The sequence below is a fragment of the Narcine bancroftii genome, chromosome 4, assembly GCF_036971445.1.
Source record: "Narcine bancroftii isolate sNarBan1 chromosome 4, sNarBan1.hap1, whole genome shotgun sequence".
NCBI lineage: Eukaryota > Metazoa > Chordata > Chondrichthyes > Torpediniformes > Narcinidae > Narcine > Narcine bancroftii.
This window is the reverse complement of record NC_091472.1, coordinates 229,706,890-229,721,694: the sequence shown is the minus strand read 5'-3', so window position 1 is coordinate 229,721,694 and position 14,805 is coordinate 229,706,890. Positions and strand designations below refer to the sequence as shown.

The following is a 14,805-nucleotide window of genomic DNA, read 5'->3' as shown; positions in this document are numbered from 1 at the left end:
TTTAGCGTCATCAATATGATTAAACATAAAAACCTAAACAAACTCGTCAGATATGTTGTGACTTTCAGTAACACAAGAAAATAAGAGCCTACCTCCTTGTTTAAAGTTCCCATCATGGGGTTGTCCAAGCAAACCCTCCTTTGGTTTCCGTACAAGTCTAGCTCTTCTTCCTTCACACCCCTCTCACCTTTGCACCAACAATGTGCTAACTTTTTCCTTGATGTCTTATCCAATGGAATTATCTGTCCCACAATTTTCCTCTCCGCGGCTGTTATTTCTCATTTTCAAATTCTTCTGCAGCTCTACTTCTCTGCCTAAACATACCTCTCTGAAACTGATTGAGCAAGTGATAAAAATGGAAGTCACTTGTTTGAGTGTGTGCTCCTGCATTATCAACTGATCACCTCCCCACTGTTCCTGCTGAGGTCTCCACGCACCTCTGTGATCCTTCATCACATCAGGTTTGATGACAGCCAGCGTGTGCTCCACTTGGAAGAAGAATTTTAGCTCCTTCTCTGCTTCTTGTGGCGTTCTGCTACCATGCAATTGATTGACTGGAATAGATTCCACTGCAAACTGTGCCCGTAGACTGCAGGAAAAGATGCAATAAATACATCAAATTACAATGGTACAATTTTTCTAGACAGGAAATCAATTTTTTAAATTCACAAACTCCTGGCCATATTAGAAAAAGCGAGACTCATTAAAGACTTCAGATTGATCACAGAGTGTGGTGAATCTGCGGAATTTGTTGCCTCAGGCGGCTGTGGAGATCATGTCATGGGTATATTTAAAGGTTCTTGATTACTGAGGGTGTCAAAGGTTATGAGGACAGCCAGCACCTTTTTTCCTGGGGTGAGACTAGCAATCACCAGAAGATATCTCTATAAGGTGAGGGTACAAGGACTGCCTAAAGAAATCTCTTGGTGCCTGCCACATTGACCACCGCCAGTGGGCTGATAACGCCTCAAACCGTGCATCTTGGCGCCTCACAGTTTGGCGGGCAGCAGCCTCCTTTGAAGAAGACCGCAGAGCCCACCTCACTGACAAAAGGCAAAGGAGGAAAAACCCAACACCCAACCCCAACCAACCAATTTTCCCTTGCAACCGCTGCAATCGTGTCTGCCTGTCCCGCATCGGACCGGTCAGCCACAAACGAGCCTGCAGCTGACGTGGACTTTTTACCCCCTCCATAAATCTTCGTCCGCGAAGCCAAGCCAAAGAAAAGAATTTTACACAGAGAGCAGTGGGTACCTGGAATGCATTGCAGGGGTGGTGGTGGAGGCTGTACAATAGGGACATTTAAAAGACTCTTAAATTGGCAAATGGATGTACGAAAAAGAAAGAGGAAGTAAAGGTTTAGTTTGCTGTGTAGGTTTATAAAGGACAGAAAAAAAAGAAAAGAACAGAACTTGCACTGAATGATCTTTTTGCACCAATTATTTTGTTCTCTGGTCCTCAAGACTTTTCTCTTCCCTCCACAGGGTCACCTTGTGTGGAGGTCACTTATCAGATAAAGGGGATCCACTGTACCTTGTCAGGCATCCTTTATTGCTCATGAGTATGGAGAAATACTGACAGCAGGATACCTGGTAATTATTGTCTGGACAGTAATTTAGAATTCCAAGATGCAAAGGAACTTGGGAGTCCTTGGGCAGGACACCCTAAAGGTGACCTTCAGGTTGAGTTGGTGGTGAAGAAGGCAAATGCAATGTTGACATTTATTTCTAGAGGAAAAGCATATAAAAGCAAGGACATAATGTTGAGAATCTAAAGCACTGGTGAGACCTCCCTAGGAGTACTTGTGTACAGTTTTGTGTGTCTCATTTGAGAAAAGACATGCTGGCATTGGAGAGGGTTCAGAGATGTACTAGATGATTCCAGGAATGAAAGGGTTAGCATATGAGGAACAATTGGCAGTTTTTGGACTGTAGTACAGAAGGATGAAGGAGGACCTCATAGAGGCATTTAGAACACTGAAAAGCCTAGACAGAGTAGATGTGGCATGATTGTTTCCCATGGTAGGGGATTCTAGGACAACGGGCTTTAACTTCAGGAGAAAAAAAGAGCATCAATTTAAAACAGAGATGCAAAAAAATGACTTTAGTTAGACAGCCACAGGCGGCTGTAGAAGTGAGGTCATTGTGTGTATTTAAGGCAGAGATTGGCAGGTATTTGATTATTCAGGTCATCAAGGGTTACAGGAAGAAAACCAAGACATGGGGCTGAATGGGAGAATAGATCAGCTCATGATTAGAATGGTGGAGCAATAGGCCTACTTCTGCTCCTCTATCTTGTGATCTTCATTCAGTGTCTTTCCAATCCAAGTTGGTCAAGGGGCACGTGCTGGAGATCAGACCGCTTTCTGAATCATCCCAAGTGGAGCAGAGACAAGAACCAATTTCACTATCTTTGTGACCACTGCCCTGAATAAAGTCAGTTATCTCAGTGCAGTCATCATCAAATCTTTTTCAAGGATTCTTCAGTCCCTCAGGAGCTATTCAGTCTTCCACGGACACGGTCTGCTCAATCTTATCAAAAGGTGAAAGGAGCACGCTAATAGTTTTCTTGAAATTAAATCACACCCAGTCACAATAAAGAAAGTCTCGTGGGCAAATTAAAGGACCTACCTTTCAGGGGCTTCCTCTTTTGCTTGACTCACATCCTTGGGTCCTAGCAGATTCTTCCAACGGGCAACAGCATCTTTGCTGGTCAGAGCCAATGCAAGTACTGGCCCACTGCAAGGGAGCACAAGGTCATGAGACAGTGTCCGAAAGGTTAGATTGAATAATACAAAACAACCCAAGTTGAATATTGAGAATTGATGAATCAATCTAGAACAAAAATTGAACAAGAAGATGGAAAACCTCCATCCAGGGCCAGATATTCAGTAATAATTCTCATCCTAGTTTTGAGTGATATAATCCATTGATCAAGTCTTCTAGATCACACATGTCAAACTCTGGCCCGTGGGCCAAATTTGGCCCGCGATATAATTATATTTGGCCCGCAAGATCATTTCAAAAATGTATTAGAGGTGGCCCCCTGGCCGCCGTGCCAGTAGAGCGCATGCACAGCTAATACTATAAATCCCAGAATGCATTGGCGTCAGCCCGTTAATCACCCCCACCTCCTCTGTTTACGTTGCAGGGTCTCACCGTGGACTCTGGTTTTGGGGCCTGGCCGGTGTCAGGGGAAGCCAAGGCCGCTTCCCAGCGCCCGGAACCGGAGGCCTCGGGCCTGACCTCACCAGGATCGTTGCCCACTCCCCCTCCCTGCCACAGGCCGACCCGCGACTCACGGTGATGGGGCCGCTGATCCGCCGAGGTGCCGCCCTGCAGTGAGAGCCGATGCCCCCGCACTGTCGTTGTCCAACCCGATCGCCCGCAAACCCCGCCCTCCCGCACACAGGCCTGAGTAAGGATTATGAACTTTAATCTCAGGATAAAACGATCTTCCAATAGTTTCAAGTCACAGTGATAAATATATTCCTGGTTAAAAATGGTCCTGCACCTGGATACAAGCTCATTAGGCATAAAACTTGAAAAGTGTGTAAATCAAAGGATATCTGTACCAATGGAAAAAGGGCATGGCAAATAACCCTGCTAGAGTTCATGCCCACAATCAGTCACCCATTTGATTGTTTCTGGAATCATGTTATTCTCCCACATTCTCAATAGCCCTCAGATTTTACTATTCGACAGCACACTAGCAACATTTGACAAATCCTCTATAGAGAAATATTATTTATTGAATATTTTATTTCTCATTTGTTAATGCTTCTGGAAAGAGTTTATCCAAAACTATTATTAAACATTTATTTTAATAAGAAAAAGTTTATGTTTTGGTCCTGTCCCTCTTTACAGAATTATTGGAAGGAAATTTTTTCCATTATATCTACCGTTTTGAATATTGATTTACAACCACATCCCATTACTGCAATTTTTGGATTACCTATGATAGATTTGACTTATTTATCTCTTCCTGCGGATCGTATGATTGCTTTTCTTACACTAATGGCTAGAAGATCTATACTATTAAATTGGAAAGAGGTTAATCCTCCCACTGTTTTCCAATGGTTTACCCAAACTATACTATGTTTAAATTTAGAGAAAATTAGAAACTCTGTCTATGAATCCCCTTCTAAGTTCGAGTTAACCTGGCGACCATTTATTCAATATTTTCATTTGTGGTGAGTTGATCTGGCTCTGTTTTCTTTTTATGATTATGTATGATAATTGGGCTGTTAGATGAGATCGAAGTGATCGGAGTGATTTAGCTATATCGGTAGGTATTTTTTAAAAAGTTTTTAATTCAGATTTGTTTTTTCTTCCTTTTTGGGGTTTTTTTTTCTCTCTTTTTTTTATATAGTTTTATTAATTATATCATTTTTTTTTAGAGATAGTTCATACTCTAAACTGATCTAAAATTTTTTTTAATGATATATTTTTATTCTGCAATATTATTGTTTAATATCTCTGTATTAATTCATTATTTACTATGTATTTTTCATATCTCTTTGAACTGTATGTGTTTATAAATTATAATAATAATAAAAAGATTGGAAAGAAAAAGTTTAACATTACATACGTTGAAAGAAGAGAAAACATGCAGATGTTGTTGAAAATTTTCAATAAATATTTAGTTCGGCCCTCGACTTAGTCCAAGTTTTTGATTTTGGGCCTCCGTGAATTTGAGTTTGACACCCCTGTTCTAGATGGATATGAATGTGAAAGGGTCGGAGGGATATCTATCAGTTGCAAGTTTGAGTGTGACTCAGACATCACGTGGGCCACGGGTCCTGCTCCTGTACAGTTCTGTTCAATGATTGAATCAAAAATAAATATTGCTGGCATTGATCAGTATCAGAATCAGAATTTATTATCATGAATATGTGCCACAAAATCTGTTGTTTTGCTGCAGGTGCAAGAAAGGTAAAGGTTCCTTTAACTTTTGTCTACCGTAAGGCAGACAGAGAGCTGCCACTTTGTCCAGCCCCCCCCCCAGAGACCTACAGCACCTGGTGTTCTGAAGCGGTCTCCTCTCCAAGTACTGACCAGGCTTAAGTCTGCTTAGCTTCCGAGATCAGACAATCTCAGGTGTATTCAGGCTAATTGCTATAACTTACGTTTTTAAATAAATAAATTAGTGTAAAAGAAGAAAAAATGAGGTAATGTCTGTGCGTCATTGTCCATTCAGAATTCTGATGGTGGAGGAGAAGAAGCTGTTTTCATGCCATTGGGTGATTGTCTTCAGGCTCCTGTACCTCGTTCCTGATGGTAGCAGTGAAAAAGAGGGCATGGCCTGGGTGGTGAGGGTCCTTGAGGATAAAGGCTGCTTTCTTGAGACACCGTCTCTTTTAGATGTCCTTAATGGAGTGAAGACAAATGCCCATGATGGCACTGGCCAAGTTTACAACCCTCAGCAATCTTTTCCTGTCTTGTGCATTGGCAGTGATGTGATAAGACAAAATGCTCTCCACATTACAGCTGTAGAAATTTGCAAGTCTTTTGTGGCATACCAAATCTCTTCAAACTTCCAACAAAGTATAGTCACTCGTGAGCCTTCTTCATGATAGCGTCGACATAAAGACCCCAGGATAGATCTCCAGAGTGTTGACACCCACGAATTTGAAGTTCTTTTCCCTCTACACTGCTGACCCCTCGATGAGGACTGATTTGTATTCTTTTGGTTTCCTCCTTCAGTTCACAATTAGTTTTGCTAACATTAAGGGCAAGGTTGTTGTTGATCCTGAAGGATGTGTTCTGCTGGACGGAACAATCACCCATTGCAACCCCCAGAGAGCAGGAACTCTCTGTGGCTGGGGTGGGCTGCCTGAGCTTGTAACAGTGTCCAGGACACTTGCCCTGTTCTGTATTGTTAAGGTGGAGTAACCACAGCTTCACCCAGAGCAGCTGTGTCAAAGGTGATTAATTTTCCCCAAAGACAGCCGATGCACCTCCAAGTGAGGTCACTAATGGTCTTGCTGAAAGCTTGCAACCTTGAAGAATGCCTAACATATACCTCAGTGGACTATTTCCAATTGAGCAATGTTGAAGAGCAACATAAAGGCATGGTGAGAGGTCCATCACTGAGCCTCTCCACAGGCTCTCTGCCCTTGTAATTGTGGTTTCTTCAATCTCAAAGTATTCCTTGCTCCAAACAATTGAAGGGAAAACAATTCAAGATTCATTCCTTGAAGAATATTGAAATATTCTATAAACCTTAATTTTTATTCATGTCCATCAGATCACAGGAACCTGGGAGGAGTCGTATTGTGTTGAGAATGGTACAACAATATGTTACATTAGGAACAGATGGAGTCTTCAAATATAGTAATGGCACATCATTCTCAATCGATTGGACATTAATACCATGGAGTACCTCCAAATCAGGACAGTATTTTTTAAATTTATTATGATACAGGCTTTCACTGAGATGCAGACGAACAAACACATCGGTTACCAATGTATCAACACTCTTATTTGCGAAGAAGTAAAATATTTGTTTGCAAATGCCAGGTTCAAAAACAGCACTATCTGTAAGGAACTAGGACATCCTCCCTGTGTCTGTGTGGGTTTTCTCTAGGTGCTCCACTTTCATCCCTCCCTCCAAAATGTATGGAGTTAGCAGGTTCATTGGGTGTAATTGGGCGACATGTGTTTCATGAACCAGAAGGGCCTTATACCATGCTGAATGATTAAATCTTTTTAAAATCTTGAAATACTGTTGATGCTGGAAATCTGAAGTTTAAAAAAAAGGATCCGAGAAAGAGTGAGCAGGTCAGGCAGTGTCTATGGGTTGGAAAGCATAGTCTTCTGGTTGGTGACCTTTCCTCTGTCCTCTCTATATCTACAGGTAAATGGGTTGTTCTTATTCAAAGGAAGATGCATGACTGAGAGAGGGCAGGGGGTGTGAAACAAGTGGCATCTGATAGTCCATGGTAACAAATGCCTGGTGGAGGTGAACATGTAGATCAGTTACCTAAAATTACCAAGGGAATTTGGAAGGAATGTTGGAAATTGGTCCAATCTGGTCTCCTCCACAGGAAGAGGTTTGTGTGACTGCTTTGCACTACACCTCCATTCAGTCTGTGACTTTGAACTTCCAGTCACTTCTCACTTGCATTCTCTGTGTCACTGTTGCCTCAACCTCTCTAATCCGACATTCTTCCAGCATACGGTGAGGGACGACTACCAGCATCCTGTATTCCAAATTGCTGCTCACATGGGTGAACAGTGAGAAGTTGGAGAGGCTCAGCAGGTCAGTCAGTATCCCTGGGTAGAATTGATCAGTCAACATTTTGGATCGGGTTCCTTTATCAAGACATATACACAAGGGTGACTGCAATAAACAGCATTCCTATGAGACAATGTAAAGCATCCTGCAATAGCTTCAGCCCCCAAATCACCAATGATAAAAGGAACAATATGATATGTATACCTGGTCATGCTCTGAAGTAACGCTGGGAAATAATCTTCCTCTGTGTGCTCTCTGTAAAAGTCATGAACTTGTTGTTCGGTCAGTAAGATCTCCTTCTGCAAGGCTATAATCAAACCAGCCTCACTTATTTTCTTCAGAATGGAATCTACACACCAGGAGTAAAAAAAATTAACATAAGATAGGTTGATGCAAAGCATGCAGAATGACAAAAGTGTCAGACGTCCTTTGTTTCAGAAAGAAAGAATAAATGGTGACATAAGAGACTTCAGCTACTGGAATCTGGAGCAAAAATAAATAAGCTGCTGGAGGAACTCAGTGGGTTGGGCAGGATTTGTGAAGGCAATGGAATGGCCAACAATTCAGGTCCAGACCTTGCTTCAGGGCCAAAGTATATAAAGTTGCAATTAAAACCTGCAAATGGTATTAAGGCTCAAGGGTTGTGGAGTGCAAATCATTGATTTTTGACTAAAATTATCCAGAATGAGTACTGTGGTAAACCTCTGTATGCATATATTTATTTGCTTGGGCACACCCATTGGCTGACTGACCTGTGGCTCCTCCCCCAGGCTCCAGAATGTTCCACAGTCCCCTTCCCAATGCAGAACAGCCAAGCAGCATGGATGTGCTTTAGTTCTAAAGCTAATAAAAGCCTGTCAGTTTGTTCAACTTCAGTCTTTTGGAATTATTGACGGTGCATCAAGTACTCGAGAGTGCTGTAAAAACTCAACAGGTCACGTAGTAGCCATATGAAGGCAGTCAATGTTTCAGGCCTTTTACTTCCTGTGGGTGCCATTTGACCTGTTGAATTTCTCCAGCACTTTGGTGTATTGCACTAGACCCCAGTATCTGCAGATTTTCTTGTTTAACAGTGCTGTCAAGAATGAGTGATTGGACTCCTGTGATGCCTTTAGGACTCTCAATACATTCTGTGTTTTGGTCCCTCTCTTCGTCAGATTCATTGCTGTCCAAGGATGTTACTAGGACCAAGGATTTGTGCTATAAGGAGAGACTGGAAACATTCATCAGATGCATCACTTTGTAAGTCTTGGAGGAAAAGGTCATATTTAAAGTGTCTGTGGTGCAGTGCTAAGCAGATCGTTCTCACCCTTCTTCTCCTTGAGGATGTCCGGCCTGATCAGAGCAAGGGTTTTCTCAACATGATGGCCTGGCTCATCATATTTCTGGGCCTTGGAGCTCGCTCCAAAGTTTGGGAAGAAGAAGGCAAGTTCCCTGGAAGCCTGCTCCTTGTCGTCGCATCCGTGAACTGCATTGAATAGCTTCTCAGTACCGTAGAGAGCTCGGAGGCTTTGGATAAAATGTAGAACATAGACCATTTCAGCACTGTACAGGCCCTTCAGCCCACGATGTGCCAACCTTTGTAAACCAACTCCACAACAATCTAATTTTTCTTGACCTCACACCCATAACCCAATGTTTTTCTTACATCCATGTGGCTGTCTAGGAGTCTTTTAAATGTCCCTATTGTACCAGCTCCACCAAAACCCCCGGCAAAGTATTCCAGGCACCTACCACTCTGAGTAAAAAAAAATTGACTCTGAGGTCTCCCCTAAATTTTCCACCACTCACCTTAAACAGATGTTCTATGATGGTTGCAACTGTCGCACCAAGAAAAAAGATCTGGCTGTCCACACTATCTAAGCCCTTCATAATCTTAAATACCTCTATTCAATCTCCACGCATTCTTTGTTGCTCCAAAGATCCATCAACCTTGCTTTTTAGATGTTGACATACAGCATCATAACAGGCCCTCTCGGCCCACAAGCCCGTGCTGTCCAAACACCCCAATTAATCTGCAATTGCTGCACATTTTAAAAGGTGGGGGGAAACTAGAGCTCCCGGATGAAATCCACAAAGACCCATGAACAAACTCCTTACAGATTCGAACCTGGGTCACTGGTGCTGGAATGATGTTGCTTGAACTGCTATGCTAACCATGCCACCTATATGACGTTCTCCAATCCAGGCAACATGCTGCACCCTCTCCAAAGCATCTGCAGCACATCTTTCTTGTAATGAGTACATGAAGAATTAGAAAGCAGTCAGCATCCCAGGAAAGCTTTCTGTATCTTCACTGTTACTTTTCAAAAGAAAGAATTTGCCTTGATTCGTATATTATTGCCTTGTTTCCTTGAATATTTTTATTGATAATTGAGAGTGTGTTCTCTTTTAAAACTTGTCTCTCCAGTTATACACCTCTCCACACTGAATTATTATGAAATGAAGTAACCTGATCAAAAATTATGTTGATAGTTCACAAGGGGTGTGAGCTGTAGCCAGGAAGATGGGCTGCAGAACAATGGTTACAAGGTTGAACACCAAAGAAAAATGGTTAGCTTGTCCCAAACTCCCATCTTGGGGGTCACAATGAAGCAGGGATGGGTGAGATAAATATTTGTGACTACAACAAAAGGTCACAAGTCAGATAATCTGAGGTGAGGAAATCACCAACCGACTATGACATCTTCTCACTGTTGGCAAGTCTCGGGGGCACTCATACAGGTCCAGCCAGCAAGAGTGAAAACAGATGGTCTTTTTGGCCTTTATTGCAAAAGGATGGAGTACAAGAGTGAAGATGTTTCTCTCCAAACCCCTGTGAGGTTGCATCTGAAATGTACAGTTCTGGTTTCTCGACCCAAGGAAGGATATCTTTTCAATCAAGGGAATATGATTAAGGTTCACCTGACTGATTCCTGGGGTGGTTCAGGAGTTCAGCAGATCCTCCAGAGTTTGGGGGTGGCACACTTGGTGTAGCTCTACACCTTTACAGCTCCAGTGATCGGGACCCGGGTTCAAATCCCACGCTGTTTGTAAGGAGTTTGTACGTTCTCCCTGTGTCTTTCCAGAGGCCTCCAATTTCCTCCGACTGTTCGAAATGTACCAGGGGTGTAGGTTAATTGGGTGTAAATTAGATGGCACAGTCTCGTGGGCTGAAATGGCCTGTAACCATGCTGTAGATCTAAATTTAAATTAGAAAAATTTAATTTAAAAAGTATGAGGGGTAATCTCATCCAAACATACAAGATATTCACAGGAATGACTGGGTGAAAATAGCACTGACACTTCTTGCTGGTGTACTTAAAACACAGGGGTCACAGTCTCCGAATAAGGCATTGGCCTCAGGACAGAGATGAAAAGTTCTAGAGCAGGAGCATGATAAACCATTGTAATTCTCTACCTGAAGACTCTGGAAGCTTGGTTGATGAATATGTGGTGAATCTCTGCTAAGCTGCCTGTCTCCCCTCTGGCGAGCCTTGCTGTACTAACATTGGCTGTGCATTATCTCTACCGTTAAAGACTCTCCCCTTGGGTATAACTGTGTATGCACCCATTGTCTTTCATTATTATACCATAAGTTTCTGCTAATAAAAGCCATGAATATTGTTTGACCGCATCGTCTTTGTCTACTTCATAACTGACATGACAGAATACATTGCAGAGAGTGATATTAAGGGAATCAATATCCATGGATGAGGCCAGGAAAGTGGGGCCCAAGTGGGGTGGGAATGGCCTGTTCCTGCTTCCATTTCCTATGAATGCTCCACTGGACAAGTCCAGTTCATACCACACTGAAGGAGTCTAAGACGCGTAGGGCAAAGCTCTTCCTTCTCTTGATCCGCCACAATAAGTATTGACCCCTACCCTACCGTGGCTACAGTGTGCATCCCCCACAAGATGCATAGCGGCAACTAACTCAGTTTCTTTCATCAACCACCTTCCAAACCTACAACACTTGCCACCAAGAAGGAAATGCATGGGAGTACCATCACCCTGGACAAATATCACTGATCCTTCATCATTGCTGTCTACTTCCAGGAACTCCCAGACAGTGACACTATGTCCTCACCATAAAGACTGCAGCAGCTCAAGAGATGGGTCACCAACACACACCAAGGGATGGGCAATATTTGCCAGTTGCCCCTGTGACACTTGTTTCCCAGGGATGAGCACATGGTGCATTACTCAAAAGTGCTGAAGGAGTTCAGCATATCACGCAACATCCATAGGAAAAGTTTATTTTTAAATTTAGAGATACAGCCCGTGCCACCCAAAAACACCAATTACCCTACAACCCCATACATTTTGAAGGGTGGGAGGAAAGCAGAGCCCTCGAAAGAAACCTATGCAGACACACAGAGAATGTATATACTCCTTACAGATACCTCCAGATATGAACACGGGTCACTGGCGAGGTCGTTACACTAAAAGTAAATGTTTCAGGCAGAGCTATTCATCAAGGTTTGAGGAAAATGCAGGCAAGCAGCCGAATAAAATACGAGGGGAGAGGGAGGAGAGTAGAGGAGGGTGGAAAGGAGAGGAGCACAGGGTTAACAGGTCATAGGTGAATACAGGTGAGGGGGAGAAGAGAAAAAAAGCTTTGAAATGAAAGGAGGAGAGTGTATCTCTCTGAATGGAGAGGGAAGGGAAGGGATAGCTGAAGGAAAGGAGACAGAGGGATTGGTAAAGAGAGAGATTCAGGGAGGGGTTTCATGGAAACTGGAGAAGTTAGTTAATGCCGTCTGGTTGGAGAGTGCCCAGGCAGAATATTAGATATTGTTCTGAAAATTCTCCAGCATTTTTGTGTATTGCACTGCAACCCCAGCATTTGGAGACTTTCCTGTTTAACTCAACACACACATGGTGCTGCAACAATTGACCAGACCCATTCACGCTTCAGCAGGACAAGGTTTGGGACATGCCCTTGTCCTCCAGTACCTTTCCGGTTTCTCTAGTTTTGCAAGTTCTACATCAGTTGGGCCAATAAATTCTCTCCACAGCGGGATGACGTCATCTGCTCCTTCCGGCTTCGACATGATCAGGACATGGCAGGGACCACTCGACATGAATCGAATTAAGTCTTCAAAATGAGACTGTAATGTGCAGAACAAATAACACATTCTCAGAATTGCAACCATTCTATTTTCTCATGTTTTATAGACCAATCCTTCCTTCTTCTTCAGATTTATGTTGGCTGTTTGCTGTACAGCATGGGCTTGATGACCTCCCAAAGCTTCTTATAATGCTGATCATAATGAGAATGAGTTTTTTGCCAAATAAATTGAATTCAGTTCTGGTCGTTTCATTACAGGAAGGACGTGGATGTTTTGAAGAGGGTGCCAAAGAGATTTACCAGGATGTTGGCGAGACTGGAGAACATGTCTTATGGACTAAGAATGACTGAGTTTAGGCTTTTCACTTTGGAGTGATGACAGATGAGAGGTGACTTAATGGAGGTATGTAAAATAATGAGGGGCTTAGATAGGGTGGACAGCCAGCATCTTTTTCATGGGACGACAAAAGCAAATACCAGTGGACATTTCTTTAAAGTGAGTGGAGGAAAGGTTTGGGGAGACAACAGAGTCAGTTATTATACCGAATGTGATGGGTGCCTGCTGGTAGTGGAGGCTGGTACAATAGAGCCATTCAACAGACTCTTAAATTGGCACATGGATGTAAGAAAAAATAGAGTTATGGGTGTGAGGCAGAGAAAATTGAGATTGTTGTGGAGTAGGTTTATACAGGACGTCACAACATCATGGACTGAAGGACCTGTACTGTGCTGTAATGTTCCAGTACGTTATACAATGTACATATGCACTGAACTTTTTCCTTGGAGCTCAACCTTATCTCTGTTCCAAGTGGCAAGGAGGCACACTATTCATGTTGACAACCTACTCACAGTGAATGGACAACTATCTTCCTTAGCAGAGTAGTGACGAGTTCCACCACCTAGCTTTAGGATTAGGGTGACATCTTACTCTAGTTTTCTGAATCCAGTCGGAAAGTTGACAGGAATCTCAAAGGTCCTGGGAGGGTAGATGCAGAGGTGATATCTTCTCTGGGTGTGCCACCCAGAAATCAAAAGCCAGAGTCTCAGAATCAGTCTCTCGGGATGGAGATGAGAAATTTCTACAGCAAGACCAAAGTGAATCATTGCAATATTGCACCCAAGAGGAGTATGGAGACTTTGCCATGCGTATATTAGAGACAAAGATTGATGCTTTTTTTAAATATATATAGACATACGGCACGGGAACAGACCTCTGAATAAACATACAACACCTCCCCATACATTATTAAAGGGTGGGAGGAAACCAGAAAATCCAGAGGAAACACGCGCAGACATGGGAAAAACATACAAACTCCTTACTGACAGTGTCTGATTAAAACTCAGAACAGCATTGCGCTAATCGCTATGCTAACCATGCCGTCCCAATCAAGGTACATGGGATGAGGGCAGGGTTATGGGCCTTTGATATCTATTGAACAACACTCAGATACCTGGAGCTTGGTGCACTCACCTCTTCTGACCTATGCTGGTAGAGGTCACCTGCCTCTTCTTCTGTTAATATCCGCTCCTCCTGACAGATAATTTCAAAGCCTGCCTCCCGAACCTAAGCAGACCACAAAATATTATGTGGAGCTTTAATGATTTTAATGAATAGAAGCACAGAATCATCAGTACATTATGTTATTGAATAACTTGAACAACATCAACCAATTGCCAAGACTACTAAAAGATTGCCAGTGTCCAAGTAGCATGTCAATTTTGACAATTTTTCACTCACAGGAGCCTTGTGTATTTTCCCTATTCAATGTCATCTTCAAAATTCCATCCTGAGGTCAGTAGTTTTCTCAGATCTATGCTGCCTCAATGGAGAATGTTTGGCCATAGGGAATTGGCAGTAAGGAAGACAAGCAGGTCCCTAATAAGTAAAATTGACACGTCTGTGCATGGTCTGTCTGTGTGACCATGTCCTCCAATGCCTGGTTCATACCCACTGGGATATTGCACATGTGGACTACTTTATGCAGCTGTCCCCTCCCTCCCTGCTCCACCTATCACTTCGTGTCTTTGCGACCACCATTCCCCTCCTACACTTTTGTTCGGATGCCTGCCAACATTTTTCCATACCTTGATGAAGGCCTCAAGCCCTAAACACCGATGATGTATCTTTACCTTTGCTATATAAAGGACACTGCTTGACCTGCTGAGTTTCTCCAGCGTTGTGTTTTTACTTCAACCACGGTGTCTGCAGATTTTTGTCTTTTACTTCAATCTTGAATCATAAGTTTGGGAATGGGTGACGAGCATCAATAATAGTAGCTGAGCCATTCACACCCAATGTGCAGAGACTTGGCTTTCTCAAGGGCAGGAATGAGTACTGAGCCTGTTAGGTTTTAGATGTTTCAAAAGAGAGGGAGGTAAAAGTGGGGAGTGAGGGCATTGCTGATTATGAATATTATCACAGCTGCAGAAAAGGGGGAAGTTGTGGAGAAATTGTCTTTAGAGTCAGCGTGGATGGAAGTCAGGAACAGGAAGGGGCAAAAACCCAACTTGGT

General features: G+C 42.9%; 1 protein-coding gene across 2 annotated transcripts in view; it reads right to left on the bottom strand.

Annotated features, from left to right (window-relative positions):
• Window positions 1–14,805, bottom strand: part of nme9 (NME/NM23 family member 9) — a 78,673-nt gene that overhangs the window by 15,824 nt on the left and 48,044 nt on the right. For both annotated transcript variants that reach the window (XM_069934265.1, XM_069934266.1), the window contains exons 9-14: window positions 13,764–13,856; window positions 12,178–12,332; window positions 8,549–8,748; window positions 7,444–7,588; window positions 2,631–2,738; window positions 438–589 (exon numbers count right to left, since the gene is read on the bottom strand). In XM_069934265.1, coding sequence (XP_069790366.1) covers window positions 438–589; window positions 2,631–2,738; window positions 7,444–7,588; window positions 8,549–8,748; window positions 12,178–12,332; window positions 13,764–13,856 — 853 coding nt within the window. The remainder of the gene's footprint in view (window positions 1–437; window positions 590–2,630; window positions 2,739–7,443; window positions 7,589–8,548; window positions 8,749–12,177; window positions 12,333–13,763; window positions 13,857–14,805) is intronic.